This window comes from Plutella xylostella, chromosome 11 (genome assembly GCF_932276165.1).
Source record: "Plutella xylostella chromosome 11, ilPluXylo3.1, whole genome shotgun sequence".
NCBI lineage: Eukaryota > Metazoa > Arthropoda > Insecta > Lepidoptera > Plutellidae > Plutella > Plutella xylostella.
Genome location: NC_063991.1, coordinates 1,749,368 through 1,776,402, shown reverse-complemented (window position 1 = coordinate 1,776,402; position 27,035 = coordinate 1,749,368). Strand labels below are relative to the sequence as shown.

Below are 27,035 nucleotides of genomic sequence, written 5' to 3'. Positions count from 1 at the left end.
TAGAAACTGATTTCATAGATATACCATGCATTTACGGATTTTTGAAAAAGGCACAGATGCCATACGATGCTTTTGGGTTTAAAAAGTTTACAAGGAATATTTTAAATGAACCAATAGTGCTATAATTGCGACGTTTGTATTTGTGTGTCTTTTTGCAGTCCAGTAGCGTAAGCACGGGTTTGATCAGAGTGTAGCCCTTCTTAGGGAGCATGTTTGTTATAAACGGCTCCCCTAATCTTATACTGCTTCTTCAACGTACTTACCTATTTATGCACAGCTGAAGAGTCACTACTCTAACATTTTGCCGCTTTAGCTAAAGAGTCGACTCTCTGTGCTTAAGATTTTGACAGTCCGCTATTTTGTTAACCCTTCCACTGTTTAGCATCGCAGGCTATAGATACTATGCTTTTTTTTTTCAACTTATCTACCCACGGCTAAAGAGTCGACTCTCTATGCCTATGATTTCTCCTCCCGCCATCTTGTTAACCCCAAACAATGTTTCTTTTCGCAGCCTATCTGTCGGCCATCTTGTTAACCCCTACAATTTTTTTCTCGCAGGCTATAGATAGCCATCTTGTTAACCCTTACGATGGTGATTTCGATAGGCCGCCATCTTGTTAACCCTTAACCCCTACAATGTCTCTTCTTGAACGCTGACTGTCGACCATCTTGTTAACCCCTCCACTGTCTCTCCCCGCAGGCTATAGAGGGCAGCAGCAGCGGCGCGATGCTCCACCCGGCGATGTCGCGGCACGCCATGCCGCCGCACCACCCGCTGGCGCACTACCACAACCAGGTAGGTGGAAAAGGTCTTCCCACTCAGCATGTGCTATAGTCCAGGAACTATAGATAGATGGTTTTTCAGCTGAAGCGTTTTTGATACGAACGGAACGTACCACGCGCGCGTTAGGTATATTGTGGATATTTTTGTTGCATTCAGTATGTCACTTCTATTCGTAACTGTGTGGTTAGATCTATGGTAGTGGGGTAATTTTTCGCATTGAGTCCCCGCGGCACGGCTTATTGAAGTTCATAAACTCGTTTAATGCCTCCTTCGACCAATGACGGAGCCGTATTTATCGCGATAGGGTGCGTATATAATCAGGTTACCGGTACAGGTAGGTACAGGGAACCCGATTCTCTATGTAAGCACCACATTCAATAGCCATCGCAAACCTTTTCATTGGTTCTGCCCTTCATTTAATTAGCCAAAGTTCAAAAAAAAACAATGAAGTACCTATACTGACTTATAAATATTTCTACTACACCATGATCAATTTGTTTCCATAGTCTTACGATAAAAGAAAACAAACAACAGTCACATTCAAAACAAAGCAATCCTATTCGTATTGCAGGATGGTCAAATTGTTTCCATAAAAAATAACAACTTACAAACTCGCAAACAAACGTAATAGAATAACGATTAACCCCAACATCATGTCGCCCATAAAACTCAAAAACGCCGCCCCCTCCCAGGCAGTGACACTGGCGGAAAAAAACGCACCTACCTTTCTTAGATTAACGATACACGAATAAGATCGTGCAAGATGTAACTGGCCACAGTTAGGCTCGTTTATTGACTGACTCATACCTAGGGAATACAATCCCGGCCTTTATTTGGGATCCCGGGATTTCGGGACTGGATGAAGACAATCCCGGGATCCCGGGATAGTCCCGGGATTAGGGTACAAACAAAAACACGTCTAACGAATCAAAGTTTTTAGGTTTATTGGAGACACAGTTTTTATAATTTAACTTTGTCAGACCATACTTAGGTGAACAAAAAATATACTTCTTAAAAAAAGATAAAGCATTACTTAAAATAGTGAATATACAAGCGATTCAAATAAAGGTAAAATATTATTTTTAATAAACTTCGTTATTTCAAAATTATGCCTCCATTAATATTTTTGATTATTTAATTTATTTTTGACCGAGTAAATAATTGTTGAAAAGTACAAAAAAACTTTCGTAATTCAACGTAAATCTATTGAATAAGAATATAAAAAAAATGCATATTCTAGGGAATATGCATTTTTTTAACATGATTAACAAAATGTATAATAACAATGATTAACAAAATGTATGTATAATAACGATGATTAACAAAATGTATGTAATAAAGATGATTAACAAAATGTATAATAGGTTATACATTTTGTTAATCATCTTACACAAAAGGTATCATAATTATCTTAAAATAAAGATAGGAACTTCTATGTTTGGTAATATTTGCAATTCCAACCTCTTTATACCTATATATCTATAGTTAGTTTATATATCTAGTACAATTACGTTTACGTTTAAGTTTACGAAGAATGGTACACACACATGGTTAAATAAAAGAAATATGTTACCTGGGTCTGGGTTCTTATCCATTTAATTTTCCCTTTTTTGTCAATCCCGAAAATCCCGGGATTGGCAAATTTTAATCCCGAAAATTTCGGGACTGGAAAATGACCGGGATCCCGGGGACCGGGATCCCGGGCTTGTATTCCCTACTCATACCTCGCGCGGTAGCCCGCTGGTATCTATCGCGTATACCACAATGTCACATATAAAAGCAAAGCAAAAAACTATCCGTATTTTGTTTAGTGTCAAACCGTTTTAAGTTCAAACTAATGACAACCATTGTACCAATGAATAAGGTCACAAAACCAACTGAACTAATTCAAAACAAGAGCTCAGTGGTAGAAGCGGGATGTTTTTTGTCGAGACATTTTCGAGACAGTTCAGTTGTCAAATAGTTATCAATAGATGTCACTATCCCGGAATATGTACCTCGATATTAAGATTTCTTTCTTGTCAATAACCTTTGTAATATATCAATAAACATTGCTTCTATTACCAACAATCCGATCATAAGGCTACCAAGTCCATCTGGTTCGTATCAATTATCTTTGCTACGTTTAAAAAAACAGTGGTTATAGTTTGATAAATGAGCATGTGTCGCCGGGATCACATGCCACACACGGAGATGAGACAGGTTGCTGCAGTGGTCTAAGGTGAGAGATTGTTCGGCCCAGTGTGCAGACGACAGACGTCACAGTGAGCTAAAAATTAGGACAACATACATACAAAAGAATTGAGAACCACCTCCTTTTTTACAGAAAGAGCCACCCCTTATTCGAACGGAGAGTAGTTTGTAAAAATTAACGTTCATTAGAAAATTGTATATTTATACGATGAACAAAACATTTGACTTTGACTTTTTAAAGTCTATTAAAAATGTGCAAACTGCACAGTGTCTTGAAATTCATAACACTCTCACTCTGTTAGGTACATTATAAGTGTATAATATATTTTATGTACCTATCTGTATAATAGTAAAAACTATACACCCACAAACACAAGTTTTATCCCCCAAATAATATCCTTTATCCAGACATTATAAAACTGGCGGTTAGAACAGCTTTCCACAATGTGATGATTTCCTTTATCATTTAAGATTCCTCTGTCGCTTATGCCCATCACCAAACCACATCGGACCACTGTGCAAGACCCACCGTCCAAACATAGCAACATTTATCATCCTAGAAGTGACAATCAGGAATGTTTCCGACAAATTGTCTTTTAGTTAACACGAGACGATCTGTTTCATTAGATACTAGCCGTTCCTGCGAGCTTCGCTACGCCTTAAAAAGTTTTCCTGTGGGAATTCCCGGATAAAAAGTAACCTATGTTCTTTCTTAGTGTCTAGAGTCTAGACCATATGTATACCAAATTTGATTCAAATCCGTTGAGTAGTTTTGGCGTGAAAGATTAACAGACAGACAGACACAGTTACTTTCGTATTTATAATATTAGTAAGGAATAGGATTAGTTAGGATTGTGTGGTCGATGTAAAGAGAAGTTTAGATATGCCGCCGTATCGTCATTACAGCAGTTTAGATTTAGCATTTTCTTCCAGGAGGTTCAGTTAGGTTTAGGTTCAACGTTAATTTTATGATCATCTGACGGGTGATATGATACGTGACATTAGAAATACATAACCTATAGAGTATATTCGCAGGTATCGAGAAAATATTAATTAAGTACACCATCTATATTCCGCCCATGAGTCTAAGAAGCAAACTTTTTGCGCTGGTGTGGCATACATATCTCTTCGTAGCGCTTGTCAGAGACAGTCAGAAATGAAATGAAATTTATTCGCGAGAGTATGGGTACATATTATAAGCTGACAACACTGACATAAATATGACTAGATTCCACAAATGCCCTCATTTCTATGAAAACCGGGCATGGCGTAATTTGTATAGGAATTATTATTTTTGACACTGATATTGACAGCTGGACGGAACTAAATGTAGATATAGTGCCACAAACTTATCTGTTCCGGTGAGAGCGAACTAAATTGGTCCATACCCCATACCTCATTACTTACTAAATGAATTTCATATTGACATAGATTATATGGACCAATTTAGTTCGCTCTCACCGGAACAGATAAGTTTGTGGCACTATATGTACCAAAAGTTGATAATTATGATCATTGATCAACCTTTTGACACGCGCAGTACGTTCACTTGGGGAATCTAGTCATATAGGTCTGTGCTGTCTTCAATGACAAAGGAATAAAGAGAGGACCTGGCATAAAAATCGGTACTTAAAAATATATCGTCGTGTCTTTTTAACTTATTGGTGTTATCCTACGTAAAAAAGGACAACAGTAGTTTTGTCTTTGCCTAAAATTACAACATTGCGACCGGTCGCCATGTTGATTGACATCCAAACACAAGGTACTTCAGCTGTCAAACAATTCGTTTGTTTACATTTTTCAAGAAAAAAGCCGCCATTTTAATTGAAACCAAAGTTTAGGTAGGCGCATTTTTTTCGTGGATATGCCATGTCCTCCCTTTATTCCTTTGTCAATGGCTGTCTTGCATATTCTGCCATGACAGGACATGGCATACAAATATTAATGTCGGAGTCTATCCTTAGATAGAATTAGAGCTCATCCTTACCCACGCATATCACTGCACGGATCATATCAAGGGTCATCAAACACCAAGTAGTCTATAAACCACCTATAAACGATTGATTTAAAAAACGCATTTTTATCGACCATCAAAAGGATGCCATCTGAGGTATCGATTGTACATCCATTAATCGATGTCCATTCGATATAATATCTCGAATATCGAATCTTCATATCGGATGCTAAAACTTTTTAGTTTTATTGTCTTGTGGTGGTTCTTCTAATTGTGATAAGATGAGAGGTTTTACCGAAACGACCGGATGGCGTAGTGGTTAGCAACTTTACTCTGACTGCTGTGTCGAGGGTTCCGGGTTCGATTCCCGGTGGGGGCATTTTTTATTTATTAACAAACAATATATTTCTCTATTTACGAGTACGTAAAAACTTTGAGATTATTCGCCTTGTGAACATATTATATCCTGGTTTTCTATGGGTGTTTTTTTGCCCTTTACCTGTTAATATCCAGTGCACATTCTAAGGCACTGATCAGTGTTGGTTTAAGAGCAGGAATGTTAATCATGTGTCAACAGTATGGCAGATCACCTGATGGTCTATAAACGGTAGCCGAGTGGTTTTTTTGGCATATTTATTTGTCTAGGGATGGGAAACTTTTGAACAAATACTAATATGTGCTCTGTTGGTATCGCTATTTTTGAACGCACAAACAAAAGTTACCGTTAAATTAGCAATTTAACTACAAAATAAATAGAGAAACAAGATATTTTTTTTGTTTCAATAGTATGCCAGAGTATATTTTATGTCTGTTTATTTATTTCTTCCAACAAATCCGGTAAAATAAAAAAGAAGTAGGTAAGTAAAGGCACTTTTGTAGCTCTCAAGATAATTATGTATCTTTATTGGAAAAATTTGACCGCTATGTATGCGGTTTTTACAAGTTACTTTTACTAAGAATTTAAATTTTTAAACACATTTTTTTTATCGAACTATTTACCCCATCACTAGAACTCGAGATATTTCGCTCAAATTCCATCGCACTCAAGTACTGACTGTTTACTTAGGACGCACTCCAGTCTGCTCGAGTAGGGTCGTCGCTACACTGACTCATAGCACGAGAGAACCGCTACGGAACATAAGATCTTGTTAGCCCACACCAGCGCATATCTTAGCTTTAACAACATCCAGGCTTGCTGCTCCAATTTACAGGGAAGCTCGGCTGGCTGATCTGAAATTAGGGGGATATATACAAATATTCCACTCGATAGAGCCACGTTCAGGAGCTTCCCATTCATAATATAATATAAAATAGAAGGTCTACTTACTTGTGTTAGTATCCTTGTGTGTTGTGGTGTAAAAAGAGGCGCTACTGTATTTTTTGGAGACTTTTCTTAATTGTGACTTTCATATGGCTAGTTGAGTAGCTCGGCTATAGAAACAAATTTTGTAAAATATCTGAACATACCTGACTAGATATACTACAAATCTACAAATCACCTTCAGGTATCTATGAAATGAAAATGAAAAACGTTTATTTGCCATAAGTAGTTTTACATTTTGGTTCCTGGCTCCCAAACTAGGATACCCTGTGCTATGGGTAGCCAGGCATCTTTCGTGTACTTAGGGTAAACTCAAAACTGTTAAAATGAATATACGTTCCGTACAGGCTAAGTAAGTAGGTACATAACATTACCTAAATAGGTAAGTTTTTTTTTTTTTTTCAGCATCTATGTAACAGCGTTTTCAATCAAATACATATACCATTACAACATGACACAAGTAAGTTATACCTACGCTATAAAATGTACTATCGGGGAATCGTCGAATACCCATAAACAACGATATTTTACTACAAACTAGATAAAGTGTCAGTGCAATAGAAACGTCTCGACCTATTCTATTCTATTCTCTGTGGGGGTGTAAGTACCTGCACCTGGCTCTCTCGAGTGGAACCTTTGTGCATATCCCCAAGGTCTAAACTGCCTTCCTAAGCTTGGACCATTTCCCACCACGCTGGTCCACTGCGGGTTGGTGGGTTAACATATCTAGATGTGCTAAATCTAGATATGCAGGTTTCCTCACGATGTTTTCCTTCACCGTAAGAGCGATGGTATACATTGTACTTAAGTTAAAAGAACTCATTGGTACATGTCAGCGCCGGGATTCGAACCCGCATCTCTTGAGTGAGGAGCGGGCGCTTACCCGACTGAGCTACCACCGCTCTACCAACGTCTCGACCAATAACACCCCTTTTATATAACTGAGATCTGATTTTTAATTAATTCGGTTAGAAGATTTATGTCAACCGCGTAAGCCTGCCGGCGTATTCAATTCGAACGTAAGACAAGTTAAAACCTAGATTCCCCCGATGGTACAGAATAATCTAGAACCCCGCAGGCAACCTAAACGATGACTGGCCGGCCGGTCCGTCTTACAATACCCGTATTAATATGCCTTTAAGACCCCGCCTACATGCATTGAACTGTCTGTTGGCTTGTCTTTGCCATCAGGTTATATCCTTAGTCCTGTGTTGTTGGTACTATGGTAATTACTGTGTAGGTTTTCTTGGTTAGTATAGGTCCAGTTTCTCACTTGGGGAAATCTACCTAAGCATGAACTTAAATCCTAAACGACAATTCAGCCATCACAGAGCTACTTACTTGCTTGCACTACCTACACTACACTCAAGTTAAGCTTAACTTGACGTTTTCAGGTGTGAAACTGACAGATAGTTCGTAGGAGTTTGACAGTGGTCAGTAGTGTGCTGTCAGATTCATAGGAACCGTCAGCATTCATGTAATGTCGCTATACAATTTGCACCTTTACATACCATTTTAGCAACACTCTGTATAATTAGAACAGCAAACCGAATCTATTCTAAATTTAAAGAAAACCGTTAAAGATTTCTAATTTCAAACCTTACAAAAAAGTTATGAGATTGCAGATACGGTCCAAACCTCGTTCTAATGGTGTGTCTTTTCATATTCAAATCGAATACGCCGGTAATTTCTTAATTACGCTTTTTTTTAATTTGTATCACGCGCTGCTAACTTCAACGTCTTATATTGGAATGTAATAATGGTATAGGTATTTTTAGTGTATTTTTTATATTAATTAGCTGCTCGATACGGTAGTTTAAACTATATTTTCCCGTTATTTATCGGAATAAAAGTTGAATCGACTAATTCTATTTAGCGTGCTGGTGACAAATAATCTAGACAAGGATTAGTCACCATGGTGAAAGGATTGGACAGTCAGATTAGAATAGAATAGAATATAACTTTGGTTTACTCTGGTTTTATGTTACCACTATCTTTGAGAATAATAAATTATAGACTAAGTGCCAATTTCTCAATTTTCAGTTAGAGCATAACAAGGGAGTAGTGGTTAACTTTTGACACATCTGTCATGAATTTTATATGGAGATGACGTTTAATTTATAAATCAAACCCTGTCGGTTATTTAACAGACTATGGAAAAATTGGAACTAATCCTCATAATTTGAACGCAACTTTTTTATCTTCAAATTTCGGATTTTCAAGCTGCAAAGTTGTAATTCCCAATGGAACAAAACAGAACTTCCATGGAACAGAACAACAATAAAAAAAACTCAGGGACACGCCTAACATAGCCCTTTCCATAGCACGTTGAGCAACTCTGAGCTTGTGGATAAGCCCTTTGGTGAAGCACCACGTCTCGGCTCCGTAAGTCATCACTGGCAACACGCACTGATTGAAAACGTTTGTTTTCAGACACTGAGGTATGTTTTCAGTGAAGATGTGTCGTAATTTCCCGAACGCTGCCCATCCGAGTTGGATTCTACGAGCTACCTCTTTATCTATCTATAAGTCTAGATATATTATTTAATATCTATATATCTATAGATATTAAATAATAATCTATGCCTTTAAATGCTAAATTTGCCGCCCTTTTCGCTGTCACATGGGAGCGAGCGATGACCATAGAGTTTTACTTATTGTTTTCTTTTCTTAGCGGCCAGTAAGCGTTGGAACGAACGGTAGTAGTTATTGTTTTTTGTTAGAGAAATATTTGCCGACCTCTTTGGTCATTCTCATGGGAGTTGATCCAAAGAGTTTAGAATACATTACAAGAATACTTATTATTTACCTGCCTTGTATCTTCATATTGTTTTCTAACATATTTTACAAGGAGTACCTACCAACTCGATTGATACTGAATATTGTAATGAATATCCTAATCGTAACTAATATTATAAATGCCAAAGCGAATTTGGTATACATATGGCCTAGACCCTGAGAAAAAATATAGACTACGTTTTATCCCGGAATTCCCACAGGAAAACTTTTTAAGGCGAAGCGAAGCTCGCGGGAACAGCTAGTAATCTATATTTGATAGTGACATGACTCACATGACACAGTGACAGACCTTATACACATAAATGGCGGTCTTATCGCTTAAAACATTATTACCTTAAGTGCCAATTTCTCCATAGTCGGTTAGAGCATAACCAGGGAGTAGTGGTTGAGTTTTGACACATCTGTCAAGAATTTTATATGGAGATGACGTATAATTGAAAACCAATCTTTGGTCGGTTAGATAACCGCCTAAATTACTCTAAAATGGCGGTGGAATCAAAGATTTATTAAACGGTCTTGTCCAGGAGGCGTTCGCCTATTTTTTTTATTTAAACTTTTTTTTACTAAACTCAGGTAGTGTTGTACCTGCATCCCGCAGACTGTCAACGCATCATTTGTCAATCGGTTTTTTTTACTAAAATACAGTAAACGTAAAATTTTGAGAAGATTTAAGTGGATTGGTGATAGTTTTATGAGGATTGGTAATATTGTGGCTGGTAAATTAACCGACGTCTGAAAAAGTGGGTGGTTATGCTGTCTATGTTTGTCCGGTGGTTGTAGGATATTAAATGAATATAACATGAGAAGTTATATTTTTTATCTGACTTTTTGTATACCTACATAGATTTCTTAATATTTATGATTTCAGCTGAAATTTTTATTCATATAATTATCCAGGAAAATATTTTTTTGACTACTTTTACAATACAATCTATAAGCAAATCACATTTAAATACCGTCAACGCAGGTGGTCATCCAAACCCGTATGCGGCTGTTGCAGGCAAAATAAGTCATTTGTCAAAATGTCCAGCCCTGGTCTATGTAAACGCCGACGGGGTTTTTTAGGGTTCCGTAGCCAAAATGGCAAAAACGGAACCCTTATAGTTTCGTCATGTCCGTCTGTCCGTCTGTCCGTCTGTCCGTCTGTCACAGCCGATTTACTCGGAAACTATAAGTACTACAGTGATGAAATTTGATGGGAATATGTGTTGTATGAACCGCTACAAAAATATGACACTAAATAGTAAAAAAAAGAATTGGGGGTGGGGCCCCCCATACATGTAACTGAGGGATGAAATTTTTTTTTTCGATGTACATACCCGTGTGGGGTATCAATGGAAAGGTCTTTTAAAATGATATAAAGTTTTCTAAAAAACATTTTTCTTAAAGTGAACGGTTTTTGAGATATCAGCTCTCAAAGTCGTAAAAAGTATGTCCCCCCCCCTCTATTTTTATAACTACGGGGTATAAAATTCTAAAAAAAATAGAGGTGATGCATGCTAATTAACTCTTTCAACGATTTTTGGTTTGATCAAAGTATCTCTTATAGTTTTTGAGATAGGTTGATTTAACTGTAATTTTGCTGCTACGGAACCCTTTGTGCGCGAGCCCGACTCGCACTTGGCCGGTTTTTTTGTTTGTGAAAGAGCTACGGTGTAGCGACATATGCTAAGAGACTTGGGTATTGTGTTTAGAAATGAAGAAAAAGTGGAGTAATATAACTGGATATTAAACCCAATAATACAATTATTAACGAGTTATTTCTCTATGGACCAAGCATCCCAATTCCCAACGGTCAAGTAAAGCAACTTAAGTATGGAATGCTGTGTTTCGGTCAAAGTGCTGTGTTGCGTTGGCTGAATTATCGTAGAATTATTAATATTAAGACTTATAGATATTTATGGGGATTTATTGTGTACCATTCTCACACTTGATATCTATAATATACACATGCACAGTAACACTTTACTTATTAAATACAACCTAAATTTAAGTACATAGATAATTACAACACAGTAAATACCAACATAATTTCGAATTACATGTAAAAGTTGCGCCTTTCTCCTTTCAAAAGCGCGACAGAAGACGCGGGCCTTATTATCGATCAATGATCTATAGATCCCGAGATCTATAGATCGCGAGGTCAGCAATTACGTGCCTATTCACCGTGCGCGCGCGCATTACGGATCATTATGCTGCGGTAAAGGTGGGGCGAGGAGGCGGATTGCAGATTGACTGGTTAATTATATTACCGAGTCACTCTCTTCATGCACTTTGAATAATTTTAACATGAATCTATTGAGTATTTATATTTAGACGTCTTTGTTGGTTTAAAAATGGGAAATTATTACTAGCTATAGTTTTGTAGATAGAATGGCTAATACACTCACGAGCAAAGAAACTGTTCCCCTTACAAAATTTCGATCTTACATAGCCTCATTTTTTTCAAAATTTAATCGAAAATTAGAACAAAATGTTTTTAGTTGGTGATATGGTGGTGCGCTTTTAAATGTAGTTCAATAATGCAGAAGGCTTCATTAAGCTAACTTTTTCCGCTTAGGAGTATTTTGGTGCTTTTCTCGCTGGAACTTTTTCATTGCCCGTGAGTGCAGGTAATAAGATTTGGCTATTCATATTTTGCTTTTGAGTTTAATATTATATTTATCATGTAATGAATGATATTTTGTCAGGTATATTATAATTAAAATACAATTAAATTCATATTTTTTTCAAAAATGTGTATTTAATAAGTATTGTCAAAAAAGACTAACATTTTTCGTCTTACATGGACTTTACACAAAAACTCTTGTCTTTTCACGCTGACTGCAACATAAAAACCGTAGGTGAAGATCGCGACAAATGCAGTTTATCTTAACTCTCTTTAGATTTACGATTTACCGTTTTTTTATTAAAAAACTTTATACCTACTAGAAAACTAAAATTAGTTTTTCCCTGATTGATATCTCTTCATATCACGTTTCTCATTCGCTGGTTTTGTATGAAGCAATTAACTACTTATAAAGTAGCGAACACCTATTCTTGTTCAACAATAAAAGATAAATATATTTTTGTGTTAAAATGTGAAAGTTTTGAACAATACGGTAGAATACCTATGGTCTATAACTATATATGGTTGTATATACATGTAGGCAAGTAATTAAGATCATCAAAAGCGAATACATCGATGTGGTCATATATCATTCTCTGCGGCTGCTACACGGGCTCGTTATCGACGCCGATAAACTCATTTAGTGTGCGTTCCACCAATCGCCGTATTTATGTCGAATTGCGATATGGTGACGTTTAACTACGTCGATAACGAACCCATGTAGCGGCTTTTTTTTGCCTAGTTTGGCAAATGCGTTTTACAATATTAAAAGATGCCAATTTGTTAAACTATCTTTTAAAAATTTCGAGAAATCTCTTATTGGTCTAATATAACATTAATATAAAATTCTGTAAGTAGATACCTAATTTTAGATATTAGGTCATCAATGTATGTAACTACATTCACACAAACCTACCGGTCAAAATCATAATCCTCCTTCTCCGCTACCGTTGTCGATTAAAACGCTACTGTAAACAAAAATGTCCCGACCGGGATCCGAACCCGGAACCTCATAACAAGGGGACATTCCACGCTGACATATCATGAGAGCTATTATAATAGAGTGCAGAATAAAAACACGCGTCATCCATCACTGCAGTCATTATACAGATTCTAGACAACAGTGTGGTATTTATATTGGTCTAGCTAGAATCTAGATTGAGTGTAGTGTTATAGTTTAGCACTTAATTTAGGATTAGTGGCGGGCCTTTGATCTTTATTAGTAGTTTATCCCTTAATATGGCATGGCTACTTAATTTTTTTCATTTGTTTCGCCCTTGACTTCATTTAGGGTTATAGTAGTTTGTACAATATGTGTAGGTATTGTTATGTACCTATACATAAAATAGTTTAAATATACTGTTTTAAAGGCAATCTCGTGTCCGAAAATAAAAATCACCATGAGATGTAGATGTAACATATTTTCCCTGCAAGGAGTCAAAATTTAGGTGCAGTAAATGTTGCACTTCAACATTGAAGTTTGTATGTCGCAGACAAAGTGTGTGTTCCGCGAAACGTCCAGTTTACGAGCTTTCACTCTCACTCGGCCGTTCTTGTCCTGACGATGGGTTTTTCATTGCTCGCCACTTGTGTGTGACATGACATGACTGAGAATTTAAAAAAAACTAAGCACTGTTAGCAAATGTTGATTAATACATGCAAATACTATCAAGCTTACACATAAAATTGCAGCAATGCACCTCTGCCTACCCCGCAAGGGAGTACATTAGTACAAGGCGTGAGTGCGTGTTTTTTTTTTTTTTTTTTTTTTCTTACACATAAAAGCTTTCATTAGCGAAGTATCAGCAAAACAATCGACAACGCAATCAAAGAAACAAGCGCTCAATTAACAACCGAAGACAAATCTCTTATTCCACGGACAAATTAATAAAACATTAGCGTGTGTAACTGTCTCCGTGAACGCGCCGCGCGCAATCAATCAAACGTTCCTAATTCAAAATTCAAACCGATATTGACGGCTGCTTCTAATTACAAAAGATTCGAGCACACTCTCCCGCGCAAAGCTCAAGAAAGCCGAGACGCGGTCACTCTCGCAGCCTCCTTACCGGCGGACCGTTAGGAAATTACGCCTGGCCGTTTATGCCGGCGCAATTCTGGCGATTTCACACTGACATAATTATTAGATATTAGTTTTTTTTTCCTACAACGGAACATCATGGTGCCACAGAGTACGGTAAAGAACTCCGCGCGGACAGTGTGTCCGGCCGCGCGGCGCGAATCGCGCGTCATTCAAAAATGGAATGCGTCGAGTTTTTAAAAAAGCGCGCCAACATGTGACAGTTTAACTTTTTAAATTCGAAGGCAAAGAGATGTGACTTTCGGAGTACCTGATTTATTTTTAATCCGTGCAATATTATTTTTATGCTGTAGTCTGATTTTGTGCAATATTTTTTTTACGTGTTAAGTATAAGTAGTATTTAATGTTAGTTTTTTTTTCCTGTAGTGTTTGTTTTTCTTGAGTTAATGGTATAATGATGGATTTACACGAATATCAGGTGAGTCTGGCTGGTTAAAAAAACTAATCATATACTACTGTTTTTGCTTGTTTAAATTGTGTTCGGATATCAGAAGTTTTTCTTTTTAACTGTCAGACAAGAGCTTCTAATTTGGTATTAAAGTAGCATATAGAAGGTTGCAAAAACAAACAATACTTGAACTTTTTTTGATTAATTATACGTAGGGACTTACGTAATTTGTTCATATAATAATAACATCCGCGTCTGTTATCGAAACTGGGAACTTTTAAATAATACCATACAGAAAACTTTGTCCGTAACATACCTATTCATCATCATCAGCCCACAGTGGTCCACTGCTGGACATAGGCCTCTCCTAAAGAGCGCCACAACACTCTGTCCTCGGCCTTTCTCATCCAGCCACTAGCCACTTGTCTAAAGCCGTCCGTCCAAGGGTCTGGAGTCTGGAGGGCTACCCACTATTCTATTCTCTGTGGGGGTGTAATTACCTGCACCTGGCTCTCTCGAGTGGAACCTTTGTGCATATTCCCAATCTCTAAACTGCCTTCCTAAGCTTGGACCATTTCCCATCACGCTGGTCCACTGCGGGTTGGTGGGTTCCGCTCCCACTCTTTATAAGGAATATTATAAATAAATTAACAATAAACAAAAAAAAAAAAGCATACTCTAATCTTTTAACACCAACACATAGTGACATAGTTTGTCTCCTCCGAGGTAGACTGGCTGGAAGAAATTACTCTTAGTAATAAGGCCGCCATTTGTACCGTCTATGTTGTACATTTCCTTGTGTAATTTATGTTTGTGTATGCAATAAAGAATTATCTATCTATCTATCTATAGTGACAAAAAACAAACATACCACATAAGTAGTTTTAAGCCAGTGATGACAAGTAAGCGCTAGAATAGTTAACCGTAGTTTAAAATGGCACCTAACTGCTGACGTGATTTGGAGAAATTGTCAACGTACAGTCAGCTTCATACACTGTTGTACCTTATCAAACTTACGGTTTGTAAATTTGACAAGGTACAATAGTGCAAATGTAAATTTCTTAGGAACGAACTCTATAAACATAAACCAAAACTCTATAACCAACTAATTCTATGGCGCCGAGTTAAAAAAAATCATCAAAATATTTCATCCGTATTATTAACATAAACATAGGTGACATCCCGATAATTCGCCAAACGTACAAAAACCGACAATGCGACAACAATTAACCCAAAATTTACAAAAAATGGTCTATCAAAATTGCCTCTATTATGTACAAAGAGGTCACTCTGGCTTACCTATATTTTTTTTGTACAATATAAATGTACAACGAGCTCTTTGTCGTTTCATTGACAGATCCTTATGCCAACTAAATAATTACAGTTAGTTTTCCCTTGAAAACGACGCGACGCAAAAAGAGGGGTGTTATGAGTTTAACGTGTCTGTGCGTTTGTGAATCTGTCTGTGATAGCGTACTTCCCAATCGGCCAACCGATTTTTGATTGTTATTTTATCGGATAGTGTCTTCTTGAGTGTTCTTACCCAATTTTTATTAAAATCGGCTCAGCCGTTCAATTGCTACGCATTGAATGTCTGGGTTTTTAAAAGTTGGTTAACAACTAAAGTAACCCTCGAGAGTGGAGTTATCTGTGAAATTATGGGCAAAATTACATGTTTTTGCGTTCCCATACGTCGCGAATGACCTTGGGATGACCGTGACGCGGTAATGACCACTTTGACACAGTCAAATGACAGCGTTTGACGTTCACGAATCAATTATACAACGACTACGATAGTACTTATACGTTGTGAGGTTGAGAGCAAACAATATAATAATCACAACCCATCACGTCCCCAATGCTGGGGCACGGGTCTCCTTCCAATGAAGGAAGGGTTTAGGCCTAGTCCACTTCGCTGGTCTAGTGCGGGTTGATGGACCCCAATGCCAAGAGAGTTGTCGGGTAAGTGGGCAACCCGACTGTCAGATGTTTTCATGCTGCCCGAAGGCCTCTGGCTCTTCTGCAAATATTATTTACGGAAAAATTCTATACTACTAGACAAGATGTACCTACCAAGTAGAAACATATATTTACAGTGGCAGTGGCTGTTGTTGTATGTATATCTTCTTATGTAATTAACGAAGCCTATGTTTTGTGGCATCCGCACACATGACGTCATCAAAGGACAGTTTACCAAGAAGGTATGGAAAAAATAACATATAAAATTTACCATACCGCAAAAAAGTAGGCTCACGTAAAATTACAGTTTTAGTTCGGTGAAATACCGTATTTCATTTTAAATCTTAACTATTATGGCTGTGCTTATAAATACGGTATCCAAATACTGAACTAAAAGGTTTATAGAATTCATCCTTTGGACACAAACACAATCCATAACACAAAAACTGAACGAAAGAAAAGTTTATGAAAACCTCTATGTTATCCTAACTAATCCTAACTAATATTATAAATGCGAAAGTAACTGTGTCTGTCTGTCTGTCTGTCTGTCTGTCTGTCTGTTACTCTTTCACGCCAAAACTACTGAACGGATTTGAATGAAATTTAATATACATATGGTCTAGACCCTGAGAAATAACATAGGCTACTTTTTATCCCGGAATTCCCACGGGAAAACTTTTTAAGGCGAAGCAAAGCTCGCGGGAACAGCTAGTATCCCATATATTCCACCACCCACCCACCTCCACATTATGTTATACCTTAATTAATACACACACACACAAACCCACATACACACACAACCACACATGGCCCAGCAATTATGCCCTAAGATATGTCGCGTGTCGAAAATTACATACTTACATACAGACGGACAGTAATTTGTGTTATATAGATGTGCCTTGAGAGCACTCAAGGTTGCCGCTAGGTGGGTGTTTAGTTTTTAACCGACTTCGAAAAAAGGAGGAGGTTCTCTACTCGTCCGTGTGTGTGTCTTTTTATGTTAGTTGATCAATATTTTCGGCAATTAAGTATGGATTTAGATAATTCTTTTTTGATGTATAAACGTCATTATATCGTGACAGCGATTTTATCGACGTCCATAACAGACCCATTCCGCGGTAAATACTTACATGTAGGTACTTAACTAACCCAAAAAAAGTACTTCTTCAAATTGAGATCAGTTACAGATCTTTTAAAAAAACGATAAGACGCACTTGTAACTTAGCCAATGTGTACTTTTAAACAAATTGATTCATTTTGAAAATCATGCTACATACTCAACTTTATAAGAGTTATATATAAGAGTAAGCGCCTGTTTTACAATGTCTGGATAATGGCTAACTGTGGAATACAAATACTTGCTGTCACTGTCTAACATTTTTCAAAATGACATAATTATGCACTTGTAATTTTTTTTAGTACCTATCTGAAATTAAAGAATAATCTTAAGATAGGTATAACCTATGATAGTACTAGAATAATTCAAGATTAATTATTTTTTATTAATTTAGTTTATGGCAAGGCTTTCAGTTTTAGTTGTGTACATGTTTTACATGAAAACCTGCATAAATTGATTTTTGGTAATAATTCTAAACATACACTAGCTATGATATCGAATATCAGTCGCATTTTATAATGTAAGTAACAAAAGTGTAAATTTTGCTATAAGGTACTTTTATAAATTTTGTGACACGCCTTTAAAAGCGTGCGACGAGAATTTCCTTTGACTGTGTACCTAACCGGGATGAGAAAAGAAACTTGTAATGAAAATGTTGTACTCTGGATTCTAATCCCATACGTAAGTACATTGTTGACGGACGTCATCGTAAGGCGACATTGTAAGGCGGACCACCTACAATCATTACAACCAAGTAAATTAGTAAAGAGACAGCGGTAGCGGAGAAATCTCACAATAATCTGTGAAAAAATAAACGCGTTTTTGATCGTTAAAACCCAAAATGTTGACCGTTACACTTAATCGTATAGTTTGTTTGTCAGTAAATATAGGATAAAGGCGAGAACATGAGCTTTTTAGTGTAAAATAATGGCTTTTTAGGATTTTCGCGTCCACTTTCGAAAGTTTTAAAAGCTCAGTCGGGTAAGCGTCCACTTCTCACGAAAGACATGTGGGATCGAATCCCGGCGCTGACATGTACCAATGAGTTCTTTGAATTTAAGTACAATGTATATCATCGCGCTTATGGTGAAGGAAAAAATCGTGAGGAAACCTGCACATCTAGATTCTAGATGTGTACCCTCAGTGCATTGTACTCTAAAAAACGGCGATACGGCTGGCGACCACGTGAGTACAAATGTACAGCGAAAAGCGGGTGACTCTGACTACCCCTTCGGGGATTACAGTCGTGAGCATATTATGTATGTTATATTTTTCGATATACTTTATGGCCACAAATGTACTTCTAGCTAGGAAGGCTTAGATATAGAAATACACTATTTATTTAATTATAAATACATACGTTTCATTAAATGGTCGGCTATGTACAGTGGGACATGTTATATAAAATAAACTTAATTGTTACTCATAATTATTATAACTGCATGCGTGTAAAGTAACCTGTTTCTTATGCTGTACTTTTGTAGAAGGAAGTGTTAAGTGTAACTGAAGTCTGTTTTTAATCTCAGATACTAAATTGACAGATTCTGAACGGTTCATCAACCGTCGATTGTCCCGTCAATAGAATGATACGTCACTTGATCGCGGGACAATCGACTGTCAATGAATCGCTCAGAATCTTTTAATTTAGCATCTGAGATTAAAAAACAGACTTTAGATAGGTACTATTTAGGGGGTCACTCTATTGTACTGTTATTTACCATGCCATGGAGTTAAGTTACTTACCCCCGCTAGCAAGCGTCATCGTGATACTCGAAGTTCGACTTTTTGTGTTGGACAGAAAGTCAAAATTGGAGCATCACGATGACGCTTGCAAGCCTCTTCTAAACTTACACTTCGTTCTATGAATTCGGGGGTAAGTATACTTACTTAAATGCATTTGCCAGACCACTCCATACAATTCACCACACGGTAGATATGTTTTAAAATCACTCCACTATACTTTCTACGCACTTATACCATACATTTGTATAGAAAACATGTTTTTCTAAGCTGTAAAGCTACGTGAAACTTAAGACTTCACTAGGTCGGTAGGTGTCCACTTGACAGAATCCACAAAGTTCCACCGTATTGGCTCTACACTTGTAAACTCGACCATACACTGTCAATATTTATTATTTTCTACTCTGTGTGTTCGAGTGCTGGCACGCGAGAAAATTTCGAACGGTAGCAGATATTCGACTTAAAAAGTTTGAATTTTTGAATTTAGAAAAAGGTAATATTTGAGTTTGTCTTTGGATCGTGTAAACATGGCAGCGAAGTGGCGTCTAAACACAACGGTTTAGAGTTTATTTTCAATTGAATATTAATTACGAAAACGTTACGGCTTATTAACCACAAAATATGGATGAGCTTTAAAAATAAATATGAAAATCAAACAGCGGTTTTTAATTAATAAACAAATAAACGAGAAAGCGCGTAATTACATGCGGTCAAATAAAAACTAATCTTATCTTTACATTTTATAAACCAATTTTATGGAGCCTCAAAGTTATTGACACCTTTCTCAATACAAGTTAAGGTGGCGATTGGCGGCTGACGACATCAAGTAGCAGCTGGCGTGTCACGACGTCATTTGTTTCTACGGACGTTTCTTTCGGCGACCTGTCGCTATGCGCTAAATTCATTCTATAAAAATACATATGACAGTCTGTTTGTATTGGGATCCACCAACCCGCACTAGGCCAGCGTGGTGGACTAGGCCTAAAACCATTCCTTCATTGGAAGGAGACCCGAGCCCCAGCAGTGGGGACGTGATGGGTTGTGATATGGTTGTGATGAATGATGATGATGACATATAAACCAGAACTTTATGTCGTTAGCTACCAATTTGTACTTATGTGGTTACTGTATTTTTGAATAAACTGTCGTTTGAAGACTTGCTCGCCTGTTTTATTATAAATTTAAAAAGTTGCATATATTTTCATAAATACGAAGGGGACTAAACTTTTAACTCTTAGGGTCTGTTTCACAATGTCTGGATAAAAGATATGCTGTCACTCTTTGTAATGATTGCACTTGTTAATTTACTATCTGAGTTATAAGAATAGTCTTTATATCTAAAGCACCCTATGCTACAGCGAATTCCCTAATCTATCCTTGACTAAACCTTTCACCAAGGTGACAAACCCTAGTCCAACTAGCATTTACACTTACGAGCAATAAAATTTCCAGTGACAATGGAACGTCATTGGCAGGTGGAACTTTTTCATTGCCCGTGAGTGTACTACCAACCATCAATATCACCAGTCTACCTAGGTCGTCTACTGGCTTTCTGGCGTGAGCTTGGGTGGCTTAATAGCTAGTCACCCCATAGGTATTTCACGCATAATAGCCCACCTTAGATGATAAATGCAGAGAATCAGTTCGCCATGATAAGTAGATCAGCAATCTAATATTTTTATTCTTCTTTTACCAACAGTCGCTGATGCGTTCCATGTCGGTGGAGCAACGCTGGCAGGACCTGGCCTCGCTGCTGACGATACCCCCCCCGCCGGCGCAGTACCCTCACTACCACCCGCACCACCACCATCATCATCATCATCAGCACCCGCATGGGGTTAGGTGAGTGTCTACTGCTATTTCACGAGGAGATTAAGGAGTTACGATGGCGTGTTGGGGAGCGAAGCGGGTTTGTGAAATGAAGGTCGCGAGATCAAATCCTGGGACCAGACAATTTGGTTTTTCTGTTCTTTCCTTCTTCTCTGATGTCTTCTGGTGGAGCAACGCTAGTGAACCTGTACACTACCACCACCATCATCATCATCAGCACCCGCATGGGGTTAGGTGAGTACCTACGGCTATTTCATTAGGGTGTTAAGGAGTTAGGATGGCGTATTTGGGAGCGACGCGGGTATGTGAAATGAAGGTCGCGAGATCAAATCCTGGGACCAGACAATTTGGTTTTTCTGTTCTTTCCTTCTTCGCTGATGTCTTCTGGTGGAGCAACGCTGACGGAAGTACCACTATCATCATCATCAGCACCCGCATGGGGTTAGGTGAGCGTCTACTGCTATTTCACGAGGAGATTAAGGTGTTAGGAAGGCGTATTCGGTAGAGAAGCGGGTTTGTGAGCTAAAGGTCTAGAGATCAAATCCTGGGACAGACAATTTGGTTTTTCTGTTCTTTCCTTCTTCGCTGATGTCTTCTGGTGGAGCAACGCTGGCGCAAGTACCACATCATCATCATCAGTACCCGCATGGGGTTAGGTGAATGTCTAGTGTCTACGGCTATTTGACTAAGAGTCGTGGATGTAAGGATGGCGTATTCGGGAGCGACGCGGGTTTGTGAAATGAAGGTCGCGAGATTAAAATCCTGAAAAAAAAAAACGTTTGTGGCATCCACCGGCAGGCCTTCATCTGATTTCACGTGAAGGTGACTTACGTAGTCGGGAGTGACAGAATTTCTTTATATCACTTGGTAGTTCTACAAGTACTTTCCTCAAAGTCGTAGAGAAAGCTTTCTCATTATGAAATTATACTTAGGTATCTTGTCGTTCGCAAATGAGAATGTAGTATTATGATGATGAACAACAGCGTATCTAGGTAGGTACCTTTAAATTAATATAGTAAGTCTAGTAATACCGACTAATAACTCGCTATATTCTGTGTTGTTGCAGCCACGAAGCGGCAGGGTACGCGCCGAACTACGCGCCGGTGGCGCCCCCGCCGCCCGGGCCCGACAAACATCCCGATGCTTACGGTAAATACTTTTATTATCTATATTTATTAATTTATTTAAGTTCACTTGTATTGTTTTTTTACTACTTATGCCAAAAATATATGTGACTAGTTTTTAAAGCTAGGATAGTAATTTAGCAATGGCTTCGGGCAGACAAAACTATATTCTTTTCTAAAAGATAGAACTTGCTATAAACCATTTACAGCTACATTCAGGTATTCGGAGTGTATTGATTATTTTTTTCTTTCTATTGCCAACAGCCGGTGCCGCCGCGCCCATGGACGGCGCCTACAAGGTGGAGTCGGCGCATCACCCTCAACAGCACGATGGCATTTATTATCAGGTAACATACAGTGAAACTATAAAGTCCTGAAATTAAATGAGGGCGCAGCTATCTTTCATGTAGCAACCCTATATAGCGAAACAAAACTGACTTTGATACTTGAAATTTTGCCTGTGACTACCTACCCTATTTCTGTATTTAAAAACAACTACCATCCACAAAAAAGCTCATTATTCAGGCTAGAAGGTGTTAATATGAAGGCTAATAGTGAAACCAATAAATATTTATTTAGATACTTAACGTTATTACAATTGTATAAAATAATCCGGATTTGTTGACGAAGGGCACACATAGTAAAATCATCAATTTCTCTTTTTAGACCGCCTGTTCTGTTTCTTCCAGTAGTTAGAAATATTCCATTATATAGAGCCCTCTTTTGCAATATGCCAGACGGTGCTGTCCGATATTCCTATAAAATAAAATAAAAAATGGTTATTTGAAACTACCCTTAAGCTAAGAAATACAGAGTTACAGAATGAGAATTTAGTAAGTAAACAAAAAATATAACTTCAAGTATTAAAATGTTATGGTTTGACTCAACTTAAGCCAGCCCAAACCTACAACCAGCGGTATGTAAACAATGTTCGACTTGGGCTCTAAACCTAGGTTTATCGATAAATGAAGCGTTGGTACTGATAAAAAATTAATTATTACAATTTGTACAATGTTACATACCCGTCATAGACGCTGTACGAGCGTAAACATCCTCCAAATTCGACAAAATGTGTCCAGCTTCATGTTCCGCTAAACATTGTTTATAAACTCGATAAATAACTTCCCTAGCTTGACTACGAATATTTTTCTTCTTCTTCCTAATTGCAAACAAGCGTAAATAGTTGTTTTTATCTAGATTATCCTAATAATTAATAAGGAAATTGAAAAAACAGCCAACCGCCAACTGCCATAAACAATTGTTATGACTTTTATGTTTCTTTTCTAATGGTGCCAGGCTCCTGAAAATTTTAGTTCCTCAAACATTAATTTCATGAATTAATAGTTTCACTGTAACGTTCAAAATTAATTAAATAAGGCCGGTGGTGGAAAAAAATGTAGTGAAAAAAAGTGTGTTTAACGCCATCTGTTATCGAGTAGCGGAACTAATCTGAACTTCCATGCAGGATGTATCACATTTAGCACGCCAATCGCGTTGAATGAAAAGTCCAGATACGTAGGAGGGCGAGTAGAGGTATTTTATATTTGTGGGGTTGAAATGGATTCTTTGTTTTGCAGCATCTAGCGGAAAGTTGAGGAAGCCTCTACTTCCTCAACTTTCCGCTAGATGCGTTGCTTGCTTACTTACTTATGTGAAAAATATTGCATACTTTATTCAAACTCGGTAGGCCGAAAATGGCACAAAGCAGAATGATGCATACGCCAGGTTTCATAGTTTAATCTAGCAGATATTTGCCATAGATAACAGATATATTCGGTATCAATCACTACAATAAACCTATTCATTTCAACAGAATGGTCCGGAGCCGTTAGCGCCGACAAACTCTGACGGATTTCTGCAGTCAATACTGAACGACGAAGACCTACAACTCATGGACATGGCTATGAACGAAGGTAAGCTACTGCTTACATTACAGCAGTAACACAGCAGTACAGTACACTGCTTACGTTACAGCAGTAACACAGCAGTAACAGTGGCTGTTTCACGGATAAATTTCACACTTGCCGATAGAATAGTCTAGAATATTACTTTAATGAACACCACCTAAATCAGACAGACAAAAACATACTTCATCACATCATCATCACGACCCATCACGTCCCCACTGCTGGGTCACGGGTCTGCTTCCAATGAAGGGTTTAGTCCTAGTCCACCACGCTGGCCTAGTGCGGGTTGGTTTGCCCCAACACAAGCAAGCTTGTGCAGAGGGAGTTGTCGGGTAGTGCCAATCACATATTGTCGTCTCTAGTCGATAAATATTTCGAAAGCAATTTGTATGACATCTTGATCAGGGGGCTAAGTGTGAGTTTTTTAATACCGATCGAGCAGTGAAACCTTATGCAAAATTGTATGGCGCGGAGCTAGTGCAGCTACTTACCGCTAGGTTTCGTCTCTCTCTCACCATACAAATTCACATTTACTCGCCGCTTCTCGAACTCTGTAAAAACTCGCACTCCTATTTAAAGGAACAGTGAATGCCGGATATGTTGAGATTTAAGGGACCCTCAAATTCGTCATACCTAAAGTAGTATTCCCTTTAAATAAATATTGATGCCTAGGTGGTTTCATAATTTAAAAAGTTCTTAATAATTTTAATAAATGTAGTCTAAAAAAAATTAGTGTCTGATATCTCCAATTCTCCACCGCCCGCCCCGCAACCCGCCTACCAAGCGTGGATATTATGACAATAATGCAACCGTTATAGCAGTGCATAGTCTTGTTTAGTATTCTAACTGTAATTGCCTGCATTCTATACAGTCGGTCGATGCCCGATAAAAAGAAAATACGCATTATTTTGGCACGTACACGTAAACAAAACCACTAATTCTTTACACGCAGAGCAAAAAATTATATCAGTCAAATTTCAAAGGCATTTGAGTGACTAGATAAATGAATTAAGTTGTGACAACTCATCGCTTCTCTAGATAGCAGCAACCGGATTAAACTGGTTAGATATTTGCCTGAAATATGAAATTTCGTACATGTAATCTATAATTTATATTAAAGATTATAATATTTAATACTTAAAAGTTATCAGTATATAAGGTTGGTAATGAATTTACAAAAGATTATGTTATTAAAGAGAGTCCCCGCCAAAAAACCGTTGTCACTGTCAGCCATGTTTTTTCTCCATTTATAAGGTTCTATATTCGAATTCTAACGGCAATGACATGCGAAATCGTTTATCAGCCTCGGTATACAACTGTTGTCATTTGTTTTATGACATTTACGACTCCAGCCGCCGAGTCAATACCGAGATAGTAATATTTGCACTGACGAGTTTTAATTAAAACTAAATATGCTGATGGAATTCAATATAGCTTCTTCTCTTGGCGGGAACACTTGGAAAGTTTTTTCTTCATCTGTCATCAGCGGATCTTTTTTATTGCTGGCCAGTTGTATTTGAATTTGGAAGAAATAGTAATCGAATAGAAAGTGTTTTGAATCGATTGAAGTATTGTTTTTCCGTTGCGTTTAAAAACATAATGTACGAGGGTGGGGAAAGGTGAAAGAATAACGAAGTTTAGTTTGAAATAGTTGTGTAGAAGTGGTAAAAAAATATTAAACATTGTTTAGTATTCAGGATATTATTCAATATGGGTGTTTACTCGTACGTCTACAGACTATTTGTGATGGACCAGGCTGTGGTTGGTCAGTGATTTCGAAACGCTAAAAAGCAAAAAAACTTTTTTACAAAAAAAAACTTTTACCCAGTGACTATATTTTATCTTTGCAATTTTATTCGCAATATAAGTGTTTTGTTTGCAATTAAAAATAACTTTTTTAAACCAAGTGCTTCCAAAGACAGTGTCGCCAACGTAACGAACGTTTAAATCCATAGACAAACCGTACCTTGTGTTATTTTTTCTCGAAAAATCGTTCGAACAGGCGTTTGTAAAAGCCTACTTATGCCATACTTCGCCAGCTCTCGTTCAACGCAGGAAAGAGGGGTGCATCGGTCCGAAACCTGCTTTTGCATGTGTCGATTCTGCCGCTCGCTTCGTCGACAACGCACCACCTGTGACTCTTATACTAAAGTCGCCGTCAACGTTCTGAAACGGTATAACTTCTGCCTCTGGTGGTTCAAATACAGACTGTTATCCGACCCCGACAATATATGACTCGGTTTCGCGACGTTAGTATGGCTTTGAAGGACAATACGTCGCGGCAGGGTAATGAGTGAGAGAGATAGCAGTACGCTGTTTACGAGATAGCGACACAAAGGAAATGCTGTTTGGAGACGGCTTAAAAGAGATGTTTACCGTCAAATGGTATTAGCAGTATTTGTTCGAAGTTCGCCGTCTGTTTGCGGAACGTCATAGAAAGTTTTCGAACGCAGCTTCGATCTATGACTGGATCGATCGTACAAACAATCCAATAGTGCCTAATCTATTGTAATCTGTACGATTTAAAAGACGTTTTTTATCGCCCATTATCAGGGGCTACCGTACTTGCGTCATTTAAGATAGTTTGGGAATGCACGGCTTGAGCCGGCGAATCTGATAATCGCAAAAATATTTGTCACAATGGATAGTATTATTGTCTAAGCAAGAGGAGAAATTGTGACAACGCAAAAAAGTACGAAGATTGGCGATATTTATCGCGATTCAAAATGGATATCTCGATCGCTTCGTACGATATGGCCGCCCGGGTACTGTACGCGTATCCGCCATATTTGACGAGCTTCGTGTATCCGTTTCCGGCGGATTATCTCGGCTCCTATTACAAGTATTACGATGGTGAGTGAAAATGTTGGGTTTGGTTACTGAGGACCGAGTGCCAGTTTTTCGAACCGTTCGAACAGTGAATCGTAAAAGCGATTTGTAAGGCACTGCGGTAGTTAAGTGATTTTACCGCTAGGTGGCGACACTTTCGCGCCATACCACTCGCGTTTACATTTCACCATTCGAGCGGTGTAAAACTCATACTACACATGCTGTATTATATTCTGTAATTTTATTTATTTTATTCTCATTTATGAAACCCCGCTAAAATCTGCTTATCACCATGAAATTCACTTTCTCTATAGATTTAATAAATCTAATAAATTTTATGTACCTACATATCCGGTAAAGTGTCTTTAGATTATACATTAATAA

At 37.8% G+C, this 27,035-nt stretch overlaps 1 protein-coding gene across 8 annotated transcripts in view; it reads left to right on the top strand.

Moving 5' to 3' along the window:
- Nucleotides 1-27,035, top strand: part of LOC105398597 (segmentation protein cap'n'collar) — a 90,663-nt gene that overhangs the window by 51,944 nt on the left and 11,684 nt on the right. For all 8 annotated transcript variants that reach the window (XM_048624227.1, XM_048624228.1, XM_048624223.1 and 5 more), the window contains 5 exons: nt 701-796; nt 20,661-20,803; nt 21,858-21,940; nt 22,180-22,262; nt 23,729-23,828. In XM_048624227.1, the coding sequence (XP_048480184.1) occupies nt 701-796; nt 20,661-20,803; nt 21,858-21,940; nt 22,180-22,262; nt 23,729-23,828 (505 nt within the window). The remainder of the gene's footprint in view (nt 1-700; nt 797-20,660; nt 20,804-21,857; nt 21,941-22,179; nt 22,263-23,728; nt 23,829-27,035) is intronic.